Source organism: Schistocerca americana, chromosome X (assembly GCF_021461395.2).
Source record: "Schistocerca americana isolate TAMUIC-IGC-003095 chromosome X, iqSchAmer2.1, whole genome shotgun sequence".
NCBI classification, from domain to species: Eukaryota; Metazoa; Arthropoda; class Insecta; order Orthoptera; family Acrididae; genus Schistocerca; species Schistocerca americana.
Genome location: NC_060130.1, coordinates 956,624,572 through 956,642,773, shown reverse-complemented (window position 1 = coordinate 956,642,773; position 18,202 = coordinate 956,624,572). Strand labels below are relative to the sequence as shown.

The 18,202-nt window shown below is 38.0% G+C and overlaps 1 protein-coding gene and 1 non-coding gene across 8 annotated transcripts in view; one reads left to right on the top strand and one right to left on the bottom strand.

Annotated features, from left to right (window-relative positions):
- LOC124555721 (coiled-coil domain-containing protein 177) overlaps nt 1-18,202 on the top strand; it is a 293,273-nt gene that overhangs the window by 224,279 nt on the left and 50,792 nt on the right. For all 7 annotated transcript variants that reach the window (XM_047129731.1, XM_047129729.1, XM_047129732.1 and 4 more), the window contains one exon: nt 9,978-10,169. In XM_047129731.1, the coding sequence (XP_046985687.1) occupies nt 9,978-10,169 (192 nt within the window). The remainder of the gene's footprint in view (nt 1-9,977; nt 10,170-18,202) is intronic.
- Nucleotides 6,476-6,550, bottom strand: Trnat-ugu. Its single transcript has one exon. It is a non-coding gene; the product is annotated as a tRNA-Thr (tRNA).

Genomic DNA, 18,202 nt, shown 5'->3' with positions numbered 1-18,202 from the left:
AAGAAGGATCCTTTATTGTATGATTATATGATAGCGGAACAAACACTGGTAGCAGTTACTTCTGTAAAATATCTGGGAGTATGCGTGCGGAACGATTTGAAGTGGAATGATCATATAAAATTAATTGTTGGTAAGGTGGGTACCAGGTTGAGATTCATTGGGAGAGTGCTTAGAAAATGTAGTCCATCAACAAAGGAGGTGGCTTACAAAACACTCGTTCGACCTATACTTGAGTATTGCTCATCAGTGTGGGATCCGTACCAGGTCGGGTTGACAGAGGAGATAGAGAAGATCCAAAGAAGAGTGGCGCATTTCGTCACAGGGTTATTTGGTAACCGTGATAGCGTTACGGAGATGTTTAATAAACTCAAGTGGCAGACTCTGCAAGAGAGGCGCTCTGCATCGCGGTGTAGCTTGCTCGCCAGGTTTCGAGAGGGTGCGTTTCCGGATGAGGTATCGAATATATTGCTTCCCCCTACTTATACCTCCCGAGGAGATCACGAATGTAAAATTAGAGAGATTAGAGCGCACGGAGGCTTTCAGACAGTCGTTCTTCCCGCGAACCATACGCGACTGGAACAGGAAAGGGAGGTAATGACAGTGGCACGTAAAGTGCCCTCCGCCACACACCGTTGGGTGGCTTGCGGAGTATAAATGTAGATGTAGATGTAGATTCTTCTGTAGCTTCAAAATTGACAAAAATGTTGTCAAGATATGCTTCATCTCTTGTGGATATATTATTGATAAAGTGTAAACTGCACTGTCTTAGAAGATTTTTCAGCTCAATGGCACTACATTTGCGTGTCATTACATCAAAATCTGAATTCAGATCTCCACCTATTACAATGTTATAATGCAACCATTTTGACTCTCCAAATATATGTAACAGCATGTCCAGTTTTTCTAGAAATACACTGGTGACCTTAGGTGATCTGTACAAGGTTAATATTATTAATTTAAAACTATTAGTGACTATATCAGCAGCTTCAAAACTTTGTTCATCAGGCAAATACTCTAGATCCAACCTATTAAAGGAGCAACTGAGTGACTGGTTAATATAGATTGCTACAGAACTTCTTCTATGCACTTTACTGCAGTAACTATAAGGGGCATTCAAATGAAACCCAGTCAGTAGTGTAAAGTAACGGTAATAATTTTACTAACTCAAAAATGTAATTATACGCAGTACACATACTCAAAAATAGTCACCAAAACTGTTGACCCGTTTATCCCATTGCGACACTAGCCAGTCTATTCCATCCTTAAAGAATCTAGTAGGCTGCTGTCAGATCCAGGCGTGGATGGGGGTGGAGGCCCACACTGATATCCACTAACTGATGGATCTCGTCCACAGTGATTCTGCGGTTGTCCAAGACTAAAGCATTCTCTTCCGCAACAATTTCCTGTGTGATGAAACAATGAGCCTGTCCCGGACGAGCATTGTCTTACAGTGACTTGTGCCCCTCAAGGAATCATTTGCATCATTCCACAACGCTTGAATGACTTGGACTGTACTCACCATTCACATCCTTCATCTGTCGATACATTTCATGGCCTCCAACTCCCTCTGCCACCAAAAATCGAATCACTCCTCATTGTTCCTGCTTACTTGCCTGCATGTTCAGTAGTGGACGCTAACTTGTGTGACCACCCTCTCTTCAGTGCGAAGCCACACTGACACTATGCAACATCAAACAGTGTGCCCACAACAGTCTCTCTACCAATAGATGGTGCCACCATACTCGCAGTTATGTGGCGCCACCTTGTGTGTAAGGCAAAGGTAGATACGCAGACCAGTTTTCATTTGAATGAACCTCATATTTGCTATATTATAGTTGTCAAGTATCACAACTGTAAGTTCACCATCAGTACCCAAGTATTCACTAAATCAAAAAGTATGAAATTTATTATCTATGCCAAAAGTATTCACAAAAAATTCTTTATGTTTTATTCCTTGAATGTTCAGGTGGAAAATTTTAATATCAGAATTGTTATTCCCTTCAGACTGAACCTTTTGGTGAGAAGCTATAGTATCTTTTACACTCCTTACCTTACGGCCTTCTTCATCTTACTGCATTCCACTAAAAAGTCATTTAGACTGGGGTATGATAGTAACATAGTCACAAACCTGAACAACAAAATTAAAAGAAAATTAAAAGCAGAAAGTACAAAACCATTAACAACATTACAACAGAACCAAACACAATCACAATCACTCAGTACCATAACTACTACATTGGAAATGTGGGACAAATCACTCCACATTTGCAGAACACATAGGAGAACATAATCTAAATCAACTACTAGAGAAGAAGACATGAAAATAATTAGGATCAACAAAAAAAACACCTCTGCACCCTGCAAGAAAATTACCACATACAGAAAACCAAAGCACAAAAGAAAACGATGTTGAATGATCAAGTATATATACCAAACAACTCATTGTTTACACAAATAGATAAAATAATAGAATAACACAACAATAGAGTACTGTTATCATAATAATAATAATAATAATAATAATACCACCTAACCCCCTTTCCACACACTTGTCCGTGAATCTCTCCACTAAAGATTTAAACCAAAACTCAAATGGAAAATAAAAATTCATGCACACACACACACACACACACACACACACACAAAGGCGCGTGCGCGCAAGATAGAAACATAACAGAAATAAATAGACATTAGTTTTCAGCATATACTTCGTTAGGTTGGCGACATGTATGTGTAGGTAAACAAACCAAACAGGATGAGATACACAATGAACTAAAAGTAATTATGCGTATATTGGTGTTATGTCTATATTAGTGACAGAAGACTAGTAGTGTGTCACAACAAGAAAGACAAACAAAATGAAAAGTGGGAAGAAAAATGTTCAAAACACAAAAACATGCTTATGTTTTGTAAATAGAGCAGTAGTGCAACCTCCATGTGACCATATGAGAGATAACACTGCTGCCGACTGAAAACAGGAAGAACTGTAAGTAATCACTTATTTGCATAAAAAGCAAGAAGTGAACTGTTTTATAATCTACAAATAATACATATCAAAACAAATGTGCATCATTATAGATCCCACTGATGATGGCTTAAAGTGAAAAAAAAGGCGAAATGTGTCTGGGAAAATAAAATACAGTGCAACAAGAAAAGCTGCTTTTGTCTAAAAAAACAAATATTTCTGTATTTGCTGTGGAGCATGGCCACACAAACAAACTCGTTACCTACAGCGAGACTACAAGATGGATCCAGCTGGAGGCTGCTCTGAATGTACTATTGACTGTCAAGGCTTTTAATTAAATATTCATTTCTTTAACTATATTTTTACAGGAGATCATGCTTAATTTGCTTTGTCATGCTGAAAGGTTTTTTTTATTAACCAATCCTATATTACTTTTTACATCTTTCATTCTGACTTTTATGCATCATTGTGTTATTTACATTGTTATGCTAAAAACAATTAATAGATTCGTTGTTACATTTAAAAAATTTTATTCAGATTTTAAGTATGGATGTTATTTCTGCACATTGTATTTTGTTTTAAGTTTTATTCTCATGCACACATTTTCCCATATGAAATTGTTTTAGTTGTGAGTATGCAAAAATTTAGGTAATGAGTTCATGATGCTGATCATTTATGTACCTCAGCACTAGAGCCCTCTACTGACTATAGTTACATTCATATAAGTACTGGACAACCACAGGCTGTCACCAGTACTTGCTATGTACCTATGTGTACAGACTGTTACATGATGATACTTGTATCAGGACACTTTTAGTATTATATATTAGCTATTCAACCCGTACCACATGGTTCTTCCTTAGCTGACCCTGTTCTTCTAGACGTGTGGTCATTGGAAGTTGAAACCAAGGCCGAATCTAGTACAGATGTGGAGAATGCAAGCTCTGATTTCAATTATGAAGAAATGATGCCACATTTTCTGACACAAAATGATCTGAATAACTCATTAGGAACCTGAATCTTTCTTAGGCAAATAGCTGAACTTTTGGGTTTGCGTCTGAAACAGTGCAATTTGCTAGATGAGGATGCTAAGGTTTGCTTCTTGTGGCATCATCAGGCTGCCTTTACATTGCCCTTTAACATGGAAGATTCACTCTGTTACTGCAATGATGTGAATGGTCTGTTTAATGCTATGGGAATGAAACATGTATGAGCAGAATGGTGACCATTTGTTGATGGCTCCAAAACTAGCATCAAAGTGATGTTCCTTCACAACAGCAACATACATCCTCCTGTTCCCAGCAATATGGAAGTTTTGTTGAATAAAATTCAATGTAACAGCCACAAGTGGCAAATCCACATAGACTTCAAAGTAATTGGGATACTTGCAGGATTACAGTCTGGGTATACAAAGCATTGCTGTTTTCTTTGTGAATGAGATAGCTGTGATTGGAAGAGTCATTGTAACAGACAGATATGGCCTGCCCATACACAAATAGAACATGGTTGGAAGAATGTAGAAAACGTTCCATTGGTGAATTTGTCACCACCACTTCACATAAAACTTGGACTTATGAAGTCATTTGTTGTTGCAATCGACAAAGGTGGACCTGGTTTTATATGCATATGTCAGAAATTCCCTGCATTGTGTGAAGCCAAAGTGAAAGCACAGTGTTTGTTGGCCCTCAAATTAGACAACTTGTTCATGATCTCGATTTTATCACAGATTTTAGCCATCTTGAAGTGGACTGCTGGAATTCTTTCAAAAAACTGTGTTCTGATTTCTTTGGAAACAAGAGAGCAGACAATAGTGACATGTTAGTCAATGAACCACTACAGTTTTGCAGCAATCTCAGTTGCAACATGTCATTAAAACTGCACATTCTTCACACTTTGACTCTTTTCCTGCTGGTGCTCTTGGACAAGTCTCTGACGTACGTGGGGAAAGATTTCATTGGACCTTATATACATTGGAGCAACACTATCAGGGGCAATGTGCAACAAATATGATGACTGACTACTGTTGGATACTACTGCTGGATAGTAGTGACATACATAAGAGGCACAGCAAACATCCAAAAATAATTTAGGAATGTATGAACACATATTTCATTAGCATTTCATGCTCTCTGTGTTGATAAATTATGCAAGTCCCACAGTTTGATAAATTGAGCACAGAGCTGCACCGGTGTCAACAGTGGCCATTTCCAGCACTTTCTGTGACGTTTGTCAGCAAGAGACAATCCTGCATCAGTATCACTGTAAATATTTTCTGGGCCAGTTTCATTTTGCCCACCCTGTAGTATGCATACACAGTGACATCTTTGTGTACAGGAAATCAAATGATGTACAGATAACGCCAAAAGGTATCAAAAAATTACATATCATTTTTCAAGCAAACCAGTATGTACAGAAGTGTTGCTACTTTTCTGTAGATCACAACTAAAAAGTTGAATAATACTAACCAATTCACATGTCAAATAATCACATTATTATGATTTCATGGAGCTACTTCATCTAAACAAAGCTACTAATAACAAAATACACAAAGTATTTCAGTAGTGAACTGAGCAAAAGAGAGGAACAATTTTGGAAATGCCATATTTCATTCGTGCTGAGCTAGAGGCTGCTCTTGCCAAAAATCACTGAGTGATAATGACATACTTGAGGGAGGGATACTTGTTAGTCTTTCTATCCTTGCCCTTCACCCTGTTATTTTAACCATGCAGAAATAGCAGTCATCTACGTGATTGGTAGTTTCCCTCCAGATCATCAGAATAGCAAAAGGCATTGCAACTTTACCTTTTTATTCACCCAACCTTTAAGATGAGGTGAACAGTTCGCACGAACAATATGTGGTGCCAATTTTTGCTCCTGATCACCTAAATTGCACCCAAAATAAAGATCGTACAGTTTCTTTGCTATGGGTGTCACATGCCATCTGCATGATTTAATAGTGTACCACCCACAGATGTAGCAAACATTATTTGGGTGATTTAAAGATACACATGACATTGTACAAACGCGGACAGAAAATGCACCACTAAAACAAAACAAAATACTCAGCACAAGGTATATTTATACTGCACTATTCACACATGTGAATGCACAGCCAAACAAAGGAAGGATGTCCTCATGACTCATAAGAACATGGTCTTCAGGAGCAACAGACCGTGAGTCACATGCACTTTTGACATGTTGTAAAAGATTAATTATAAGAAAAGTTTCTGGTAGTCGCATCAAGAGCGTGGCAATAATAGGTTTCATTTCTTAAGAAATCTATTTATTTGATTTTTATAATCAGTCTTGCGTAATTAAGTATTTTTAAAACTGAGGGTGCTACGAAAACAAATAACATATTATATATATGAAGACAGTAATTGTTCTTGAAAGAACAGATACTGTTGATGACCGTGCAGCTTTTCCCTGAAAAAAAATGATGACTAACAGAAACCCTCAGCTGCCGTCAGGTGTTGTTGATATACCTCAATGTGGACAGCAGAAAATGTGTGTCCCGACCGGGACTCGAACCCGGGATCTCCTGCTTACATGGCAGACGCTCTATCCATCTGAGCCACCGAGGACATAGATGAATAGCGTGACTGCAGGGACTTATCCCTTGCACGCTTCCCATGAGACTCAAATTCACAACTGTCCACAATTTTACATATGTAAAGTACCTTATAGACATTTGCCCATCCACTCATTACTCGTGCACACTTTGGCGATTCCCGCAAGAGTTTGGGCAACCTGTGCGCATTCGCACAGACGAAGGTCAATGGCTGGGTAGCCTTTAACTATATATATGAAGACAGTAACTGTTCTTGAAAGAACAGATACTGTTGATGACCGTGCAGCTTTTCCCTGAAATAAATGATAGAGCGTCTGCCATGTAAGCAGGAGATCCCAGGTTTGAGTCCTGGTCGGGGCACACATTTTCAGCTGTCCACATCGAGGTATATCAACAACACCTGTCGGCAGCTGAGGGTTTCAGTTAGGTATCAAATAACATATTCATGATCTGTGTGTGGGGGAGGGGGGGGGGGGGGTCACGACCAAAATGTGTAAGAAACATATCCATTTCCATTACTGAAAATTTTTTTGTTGATCAGTGTTATTTGAATACACCTGGCTGTTTTGTCTCACAGGTGAAAATCACAGGGAGAGAGGTGAAGCAGATGAGGTGGCTAGGAGATTGCACTGCCTCTGCTGATTGTCCTGTCCTCATTGAACAACTTTTGACCTTGTGACAAGGTTGTTGAGGCAGCGCTCTTGCTCCATTCTGCTGAAAACATCCATAAAGTCATTCAACTTCTGTGAGTTGTTTGACATGGGGATAAAACATTTTCTCAACATACCAATTAGCATTAACAGTTCGGTAAAAAAAAATCATTTTGTGACATGGACACAGACATGTTGCATCAAACACTGACCTTGAGATTGTGCAATGGCTCTTCGAGTACTGACGAGGATTTTCTGGTGCATAATGGTACATGTTCTGTCAGTTCAATACCCTAACAAGATGAACCAGGCACCACAATAAGAAATGAAAAACTGAGGATTCAGAAGTTCTGATGCCACTTCACTCAGAATCCATCAGTAGAACTCAACATGCAAAAGTTGCCTGGATACTTTAACTTGTGTACAAGTGTAGGTTTGTAAGGATATAGATGCAGGTCCTTTTTGACAATATTTCAACATGATGATTTCTTAATTCCAACTTGCACAGAAAAATGGCATTGAGATTTCATCAGATTTTGTTGCATGGTTTCCTCCATTCGAGTAATGTTTTCAGCTATTTGATCTCTTTTCAGATAGTTATGGTTTTTATTCACTACAGAGCCCACTTCACATTATTTTGACACATGTTTTGCACTGCAGACTTTACTGGAGATTTTTACAAAACATTTTCAGTCTTAAACTCTTGTACAAACAGTTCCGCACATCTATTCCCCCCCCTGCCCCCACAAATTGTGGCTCACATAAAACTCAACAATGTACATGTGTTGTTTGATCATGAGCACCATTTTGAATTGCATTCAACAAGTCACTACACATGTCTGCTCCGCTCACTCACTCAAACATAATGACACAGCAAAGTACTTGTGACAGAGCGTGCAGGAGATACACATGCATAGACATGTGGCAACAACCGACTGTTGCATAAAAATTTTTCTGTGAGGTGAAGTTCACCTATTCATTAACAAGGGTCATGCCCTCATTAGTATTTAAATATTTTATGGGCAGAAAGTGGCCATTCCCACAGGTAGTCATGCACATGCATCATCAGTTGCAACAAATGATACAGTAGCAGACTGTAGTGGAGTAAGGGCTACTTTTCCTCATCAAAAGAGCTGTTGGAGCTAGTAGTAAGGTGGTGGAATTAGCTTGCAGTTTGAACAGCAGAAGGAATAACAAAATTGAGCAAAAGGATAAATCATCTTAGAAATTTCCTTTATTAATTCTGCTTTTAATTACCTTAAAAGTAAAACTTTTGTGAAACAAATTCAGGTGTGTTGTCTAGTCAGAAGCAGCTGAAGTTGATATGAAGGTTGTTAAAAATCTAATACTGAAATTTAATGTGCTAAGAAGTCAGTCCTGGTGTGGGTTTCATGTGGGACATTTTGTGTCACCTATGATCAACTTAAGAGCACGCTTTGAGGAAAGATACTATGTAATTATGCCACATTACAAGGGAATTTCATATCACATATGTAACTGAAGTGCTGATCAGTATAGATGAAGGAAAGAGAGTTTAGTACAAATTTTTCAGTGCAGGAGGACAGCACAATTAGTTGCCTTGAAAAATATCAGTCAGTGAAATCTCTTTTTATTATTCAGGATGATAACAGCATAACCCATTAGTTACCTATATGCTAAGAATGTTATTTTCATCCAATAAGTGGAACATCTACAAGGGACATGGAGTAAGAAATTGAGTGCTATGTATGTCACTAAAAGCAGACCAATGTCAGCACAAGGGATAGTACAAGTAGGTACTTTATTCAAACAGCAGTTCCTTGTGTGACATATCTGCCAGAGCAATTCTCAGGTGGCATCAATACAACCTATTGATGAAATGTCAGGGGAAATTTATGACCAATCACAGAGGTAGTTCACAAGTTTCCCTGTAAAATAGTTTCCTAGGACTTGATGGAGTGTACACAAAAAATAGGCTGCCTTAAAAGTATGTATAAAGGAAAAACAGCCAAGTTCATCTTGACAGACTGAAGTATGTGATGTTTGAAGTGTATTTTAAATGAAGACCCAGAACCTTAATAAAAGTTTGTAATTGCTGGTAACTTTTATGTCACCACAAACTCCTTTGAATCTTTATGGCTAAAACAAAACTGAATGAAACTGGTTTTTCTTAGGTTGTCAGAAAGGGAGTATAGCTTTGGGTAGATTTCTTGCACAAGCAACATTTTTAATAACCTCATTGATTGTTTTTATAGAAGATACCAGTACATTGTTAACATTATTGTTACTATGTTGTTTTCTGTTGTTACTGTGACCTTTGCATGTGGCAATGCTTCACAAATATAAAAAATTCAAGTTTCATCATACTTCAGTCACTGTGTTGAAGTGTAGATCTTGCCTATAACTATTTGTCAGATTGGAGGAGGTGAAGAATTTACCAGTTCCATTAGGACTGTGCTTAACAAAGAAGCATGGAGTACCAACCAAGCTTTGTGGTGATGACAGCTTTAATTTTTTATGTGAATAATCTTTTAGGGGGAAAACACAGGTTTGTGTGCTCAAAAATAAATGAATTTTAAATGTTACCTGAATAAATTGGGAGGTATGAAATGTAAATTTTAAGAATATATCTTTTTGATTGGTGTAAAAGTGATTTCAATCCTAAGAATATTGATGTAAAATCCACAAAAATGTATAAAGCTTGAGCTGAATGAAATAATTTTTTTTTCTTCTATATAAAATCATCAGTATTAGCTGCACAGTAATGCTTTTTGCTGTAGTTATTCTTTAAGATGTGTTACTATTGTTTCAGTATACAAATGAGCAAGCTCAGTTCCAGAAAGAGTTATTGGCTGAAAAACGGCGCATTGAAAGTGCTGAAAATGCTAGAAAGTTGGAAGAAACAAAGCTCAGTCTTCGCAAATCACAATTACGGCTTGAGAGGAGCATTATGGAAAAAGAGGAGAGGGCAGCCATGCGAAAGAAAATCGCTGAAGAAAGAAAGGTATTCTACTAAATGTGATGGGTTCATTTTGCAACTATTTCTCCTATTTGTGTATTCAGTTCATGCACAGTGCAGTTACTGGACTGTTTATATCTCAGTTCACAGAAATATGTGTCCAGATACTCTGGACAGTAACCATCTAATTACTATGTATGCTGATGATACATTTTGTATCTTCTCGGCAGACAGTGCTGCTAGTTAAAGTAGATATATACAGAATTTTGTTGACAACATAAATACCCATTTTGAGAACAATAATTTAAGAATTAATACAGACAGAAAAAATGTAATTCCCATGAAGTCATGAGCATAAAATAAAATTCATTTTATCAATCAGGATGTTCTTGTAAAAGCATACTTTGTAAGTCAGTTTTTGAGTATATACTATTTCACAGTAAAAAAGTGACTTTGTTTGCATTTCTATTGAACTGTTTGTCATGGTGTGTTAGCATTTAACTGTCCTTGCGCTGTAATATGTTAATCAAGTCAGTGGCAGTGAATTAGCAGTTTGCAACAAATATTTCATTTTGCTCCACTGGAAAATTTTGTGTATGGGGACTTACTCATAAGAAATGAGAGTAAAGCTTCTGATTTATGTACTTACCAAATACATAAAATTAAAGGTGGTCACCCTCAAACCAGGAACCATCTGAGTCCACAAACATCTGCATTTGTTTCTTTTGCTGTTCTAACCATTTCTGAATGTTGTTTTAAGAGAACAACTGTAGTGTGCCGCTACACAGCATACCGTGTGGCCAGTGCATTGCCACGACATGAGCACCACTTGTGAGTGGTTGCAGAGTGCTGGCCCTGGAGAGGTTGAGGCAGTCAGTCAGTGTGAGCCTGTAAACAATTACTGGCTTGAGAAAACAGTTACTGCCACCTGTGGTTGGCTAGTTTGTCCAACAGATAGCTGAAGTGGTGGACTCAGAATCTGAGATGAAATCTACTAGGTGTTCTGTTTCATGGTGGCATTGGAATTTGGATTTATGACCAGCTTGAATGGATTGCATTTACTGACAGCCCAAGGGAAACTAAAGAGAAAGGTTGTTTCTGCAACATGTGAGTGGCACTTGGATGGCATATGGTAATATGGTTCCTCTGAGGGGTGTATAGATGGCACCTTTTCATTGGTAAGCTTAGTGCCCATTGCATTTGCTGTTTGAATATTCTGGCCTGTACTTGTGGTCAGGGACAGTACTGTAAGTGGTTATACATTACTCTAATGCCATAGGTTGTAGTACAGTTTTACTTCCATGAGTTTTTTTGGCCTGTCAATGTTTTGTAATATTGCTGGATTCATTGGATGCCTAGTGTGAAACTGAATAATTGCATAAGAATAGTTTTTGCAGTTATTAATTCAATTAGTTGCCTTAAATTTCTTAGTTAAGTGATTTTAAATTAAGTGCTGAGCTCTAAACTGAGTTTTGTTATGAAGAGTATGCACCATTGTGTAAAGAGTACCTTGTGTAATAAGGTTGTCATTTATTTAACGTAATTGGGGCATGTACATTCAGGTTTACCTAAGAGTCCTACTTTGGGTCACCATACAGCAAGGAAGTGTTCATTTCAGTGAATTGGTTTGAAGCTGTGTAATTTGTCATGTTCGTAAAGGCTAATATAGTTCTATTTTTCAGATAAGCAGAATGTATTGATATATAACTTGTATTTATTGGCCAATCTGAAACTAAAGTAATATTCTGTGGTTGCAACTGCATCACTCCAAACCATTGTTTATACATTTACTAAGTTACCTTGTGGAAATTGTCTGTGACATCTTGTCAGCAAATCAGCCACTCACCTATGATAAGAAATTTTCTTTAAATGTATGGATGTCTAATTTAACTTAATAATTGATTGCAAGTAATCATTCAGATGAATAGGTAGAAGAATGTTATGAGACAACGGAAAACTTAACAGAGAGAGAAAAAAGAAGTGCAGGTATTGTTATGATGGGTGATTGGAATTCGGTAGTTGGCGAAGGACCACAAGGAAAAGCTCTGAGAAAATTTGGACTGAGAGAAAGAAATGAGAGAGGGCAAAGATTGTTGGAATACTTCAATGAAAATTTCATGGTAGTTGGAAATACTCTATTTGATAACCACAAAAGACGACAGTATACTTGGATATCTCGAGTTGACAACAAAAGGTATCAAATTGATTACATAATGATACAACAAAGATACCAAAATTTCCCAAAGAGTGTCAAAAGCTATCCAGGGGCAGATATTTATTTAGATCATCTATTAGTAATAGCTGAGGTTCTAGTTAAATTGAAAAGAACCTGGAAAGGACAGAAGAGAGAGCACATTAACTTTGAAAAACTGAAAGACAAAGGATTGTGAAAAACTGGAGAATGCATATTGTGAAATCATAATGCAAGGAGGAAATGGAATGCACAGAAGGAAGATGGGATCATTTTAAAAATGGGATCAAAAAGGCAGCTTGGAGTCAAGGAGAGAAAAAAGTAAAGATAGAATGGGTAACACCAGATATGATAATGACAGGGTGTATACGACCCAGGACAACTAGGAGATCCAGGAAAAACCCGGGAATTTTTTCATCTGGGAGAAAACCGGGAAAAATCCCGGAATTTTTTAGTATTCAGGGAATTTTTCATTGTTTTAGTTTTCAGTTAATTTTGTAATTTTGACTGGTAAGAACCGATACTCTAACAAAGGATATTACTGTATCCCGCTACTGCAGAATAATACTGCAGCAATAAAACATGAACTAGAGGGAAAAAAAAAAGAAATAAAACTTGAATTGCAAAGGAAATGTGCCATATACAACAACAAAACACAGTGCTCATACAAACGTCTGCCAACAGCAAAATGTGTAAAAGACTTTAGAGAGAGTATGCAATGCTTCATAACAACAAATTGCCTCCCATGAGCATGACGTCACAACTGTTTACATTTAGTTTCGTTTTAAATGTTATGAGTGGGCTCATGCGCATGCGCAGTTGAGTCGATGAGTAGTACTTTCTCCCACTTCTGGCTACAGAAATGTGGTTGTTGGCTGTTGGCAGTCGCAGCAAGCAGCTAGTTGCAACTGGGAACAATTTTACTCCTGCTCCCAACCTGACAGATTCATGCATGTGCATCAGGTCCGGATGTAGGTGGTGAGGTGAGGAGGGGGGGCGGGGGGACAATTCATATTCTTGAGGAAAAAACCCCTGTTTCACAAAGCACCTAATATCCATCGCACTTTGGTACTCATATGATATTGAAACGCATCCCTGTTGGTTTTTGAACAAATACTAAGCTGATTTCTGAATGAATCATAACTTGATTTTTGAATGCGTGTGCATAGTATAGATGATGTCTGTGTCAAAAGCGTTGTTATAACTGCTTGCAAAATCCATTGGTTCACACTACTGGAGTGGAAATAAGCGACTAACAGGAATAACAGGTAATAAAGATTACATATTATCTCCTCGGTGTATCTAAGAAAATGAAATTTTGACAGAAAATTTTTGGTCAAATCGCTACACTAGGAAGGGCTAGTTGCACAGTCCCCGGTTAGCAGTCGCTTAAGTTCTATTCTGGAAGTAGTTTGGAAGATGCATTGTAAGAACATGTGAAAATACCTAACTGGAGAATAATCGCATGATAACTAAACCGCTGATTCTGGCAGGGTTAGTGAAGTTAACAGGCGAATAAGTTTTGACAGTGGCAGGAATAGTTCCGGAATTAGTGATGACATGATTGTTTGTTAGAATGAGGAAGGAGAAGAAACAGGGACATCACACAAATTATGGATGAATATAACAATTCCAAATTTATATAAAAATTTCGTTTTACTGCTGCGTTTCAATCTCATGCTTGAGAAACTGGGGCGTATGAATGAAATGTGAAACTAACATAAAGCTTTTTTGCTTGTAGTAGGCCTAATAGGCATTTGATATTGGTACTTCATGAATTATATTCCGCCGTGTTATAAAAATGACCATTTGTGCCAAAAGAGCCTGGTTCATTTGATGTGTGTTACAATTGCTGCAATATTAGAAAGCCTATTTTGTTTTATCTAGCAGACAGTGACAAAATAGACGTAATCAGTTCAAGAAACCACACCAGTCTTGGGTAGTATTTGTATTAAGAATTTTGCAGTATTAGACTACGACATTTCGATTTTTCATGTAGCAAAACGTTTGACAAACTGAAACTTCCTGGCAGATTAAAACTGTGTGCCGGACCGAGACTCGAACTCGGGACCTTTGCCTTTCGTGGGCAAGTGCTCTACCACTTGCCCTTGCCCGCTCTACCACTTGCACTTGCCCGCGAAATGCAAAGGTCCTGAGTTCGAGTCTTGGTCCAGCACAGTTTTAATCTGCCAGGAAGTTTCATATCAGCGCACACTCCACTGCAGAGTGAAAATCTCATTCTGGAAACATCCCCCAGGCTGTGGCTAAGCCATGTCTCCGCAATATCCTTTCTTTCAGGAGTGCTAGTTCTGCAGGGTTCGCAGGAGAGCTTCTGTAAAGTTTGGAAGGTAGGAGTCGAGATACTGGCAGAAGTAAAGCTGTGAGGACGGGGCGTGAGTCATGCTTGGGTAGCTCAGTGGTAGAGCACTTGCCCACGAAAGGCAAAGGTCCCGAGGTCGGGTCTCGGTTCGGCACACAGTTTTAATCTGCCAGGAAGTTTCATACCAGCGCACACTCCGCTACAGAGTGAAAATCTCATTCTGGTTTGACGAACTGTGTTAAGGTAATAAATTCTTTCACAGAAAGGAAAGCACGCCATGTAAAGCTGTAGCAAGATTAGAGAGAAAAAATGCTAGGAGCTAAGGATTGAAGGAAAGTGTACCGTCTTGCTTGTGTCTTGTACTTACTGATTTTATGTATCCTCCATCTAGTTTTATGTCAAGCAAAAGAGGAAGTTATTGCCTAATAGTCAATAAAGAGCTCTTGTTCTACAGATTACAAATAATGCCATCAACTAAGGATGTCAAACCGGCCGACTGAGAGCAGGAGATGCACCACAGGACATTTTAATTTCCACTGTCCTGAATATAGTTTGATGGCATCCATTACAAAATATACGCGTTTAAATTCCACAGGGCAAAATACAGTGACGTGCGATAGAAGAATGCTGTGTGAAGAGGCAGGGAACTGCACTTTGGCACACTGAAGACCAAGTAACATGCCTTAGATTTCCTCGAGCACATATGTTCTATGTATCAGACTTCAGAAAGATGTGCAATACAAATGAACAAATTTTTGAAAATTCAATTTTTTTCTTTTAATTTTTGACATCTTATCTCAAACTCTCGATGGAGGAGGGCGGGGGGATGGGCACCACTATCTAGTATTGCCCAGGTGCAGAAATATCGTAGATCTGGAGCTGATGCACAGAACAGTCTGAATTATAGTGGGGAAGTGTGTAGTCTCCACATGACTCGTGTTTACATTTAGTGATTTTGCTGTTTCTTCTTTGTTTACTGCTCTCTCGTCAAATGAAAACAAAGCGGATTTCTGTGGCCGGGATCTGTCAAGTGAATTAAAATACATTACATAATTACGGAAGACTAAAATATGTTATTAGTTTCAGATTTTATTTTATTTCCATTTTTCTGACAGTCAAGCATTAATCACATTGGAGAACAATGAAGTTATTTTTGTTGGTTTGCTAAAGAAATTTGGCTTTCATTAATCTTTCACGCTGAAGCATTCAATGTATTTGAAACGAAGTGTTTAATTCCACACTATTGGCTTGTTTTAACTGCATACTGCATTTCAGGTGCCTGTTTTCATCTTCTAGCACGTATGGCATTATGCCATAATAAAGAACCAAACAGGAGACAATACAGTACTGGTACTCCCAGAAAATTTACATCCCGAAAACCACACTGAAAAGCTTAATATCAGGTCAAGACCTACTTCATTGAGAATCTGGACATACGAATGTGCACTTTAAGTATGCAATTTAAATGTGCACATTTTAGAATGGTTCACGAAATTCCAATGCATTTGGAGTATGCTCTGATGTCTTATTTCTTTTATGACATAATGTAAGATCTTTTAATGTTTGACACATACGAAAATACGGGCTTCCTGCATCATCATAGCTGAGCAAGTGCGGTGGCACCTGTTATCTAGCGCTCTCTGACAACTACGGGAATGAACCTGTTCCTAACATGTCGCAGGAAAATATTGTGAATGGTGGTTTGAAAAGCGTTACTTTAAAAATAAATTTCCTTTTACGCAAGTTGGACTATATGCAAAAATGTACAAAAAAATTTCTTAAATCACAGAGCGTTTGATTCTCATTTAAAAATCAACTCTTTGATGACGAGCCATTTAGAGGAATTTCGAACCCATAAGATCAGACATCTATGTCGTTATTATGAGCAAATTGATGTAGTACTATGGGATGCCCTATTTCCTTTCTGGTAACTAATTTATTTGTGAAAAATTTCGAGGACAAGTCACTGGACTCGGCTAAATATTTTGCTGGAATATTTATGTGATGTATCCTAAAGTGTAACAAGCGCAAAAAAGATCAACAGTATACATTATATATGAAAGATTTGCTTTTCTAGTAGCAACAGTACGTATATTAATTTAAAACATTAACTTTCCTGTTCGTGTATTCGCGCTACTTAACAGTGATGTTGCTATTGGCTGAGAACATCGCTTGATCTATGGTTTGAATGTCCACTGTCATCAGCTGGCGAGATCACGTGACTTGAGCTGTGACTGGCTTACAGAAGTGCATTGCCATCTCGTTTTCAATGATTTGGAAAGTAACATGCGGTGTTTGGTGGAATTTGAATCAAAGATCTTTCCAAAACATGTTTTTCCCTGTGTTTCATTTTCTAACGTGCTGGGAAATTCTACGCCCATGTATAAAAACATAATCATTCAAGGGATTGGTAAGTTTTACAATTCCTAAGGAAAATCTACTGTCATTTAACATGGAAAAAGTGTGTTTTCACCCGGGAGAAACTGTATTTTTAACCGGGAAAAATCCGGGAATTTTTTTTCTTGTCTGTGTATACACCCTGTAATGAAGATGGATGATTGCAGGAAATGGAAAACTGTAAAGGGAAGCACAACTACAGGAGGTTAAATAATGAATTAAGGAGGGAGACAGAAAAAGCAAAGTAGAAATGGATGACAGAAAAGTGTGACAAGACAGAGAAATTAGAGAAAGAAGGAAAATATGATTTGATGTACAAAGAAGAAATGGATTTGACATTCATGGAAAAGAGAAACAACAATGGACTAAAGGAAGCAGAGGCAGCAGACAGTAAAATGATGAATGAACCCCAAGAAATAATGAGAAGATGGGAAGAATATATAGAATGGCTATACGCTGCAGACAGCCGAGTAAGTGAAGGAGACCTTGGGACTGAAGAAGAAGATAAAGTTGCAGATGATGACAAAGGAAATACGATACTAACTAGTGAGATTGAAGAATCTATGAAGGAGATGAAAAATGGAAAGGCAATGGGGATTGATGAGATTCCTACGGAACTGTTAAAGTCATTGGAGAAAGAAGGGAAAAGGGAGTTGATTGAATCGTGTAATGAAATATACATGACAGGAAAATGGCCAAAGGACTTTACAGAAAGTATCTTAATACATATAGAAAAGAAAAAGAACAGCAAAAAGTGTGAGGAACATAGAACAGTGAGCCTGATATCGCATGCAGCCAAACTCTTGCTGAGGATGCTCAGCAGAAGGCTATATGGAAAGCCGAATTGCGTAATACGAGATGAACAATTTGGTTTCAGGCGAGGAGTGGGAACTAGAGATGCCATTGGGCTACTGAGAGTGATAGGGGAGAGATATATGGAGAAGGAAAGGAAGGTGTGTCTTGTGTTCATTGATCTTGAGAAGCCTTTTGACTGTGTCAGATGGGACAAACTGATGAAAATCCTAAGGAAACAGGGAGTTGACTGGAGGGACAGACGGCTAATTAGAAATTAATATTTGAACCAGAGAGCAAGAGTAAGGATAGGAGATGTGATGAGTGAAGAAATTGAACTAGGAAGAGGTGTAAGACAAGGTTGTTGTTTATCACCAA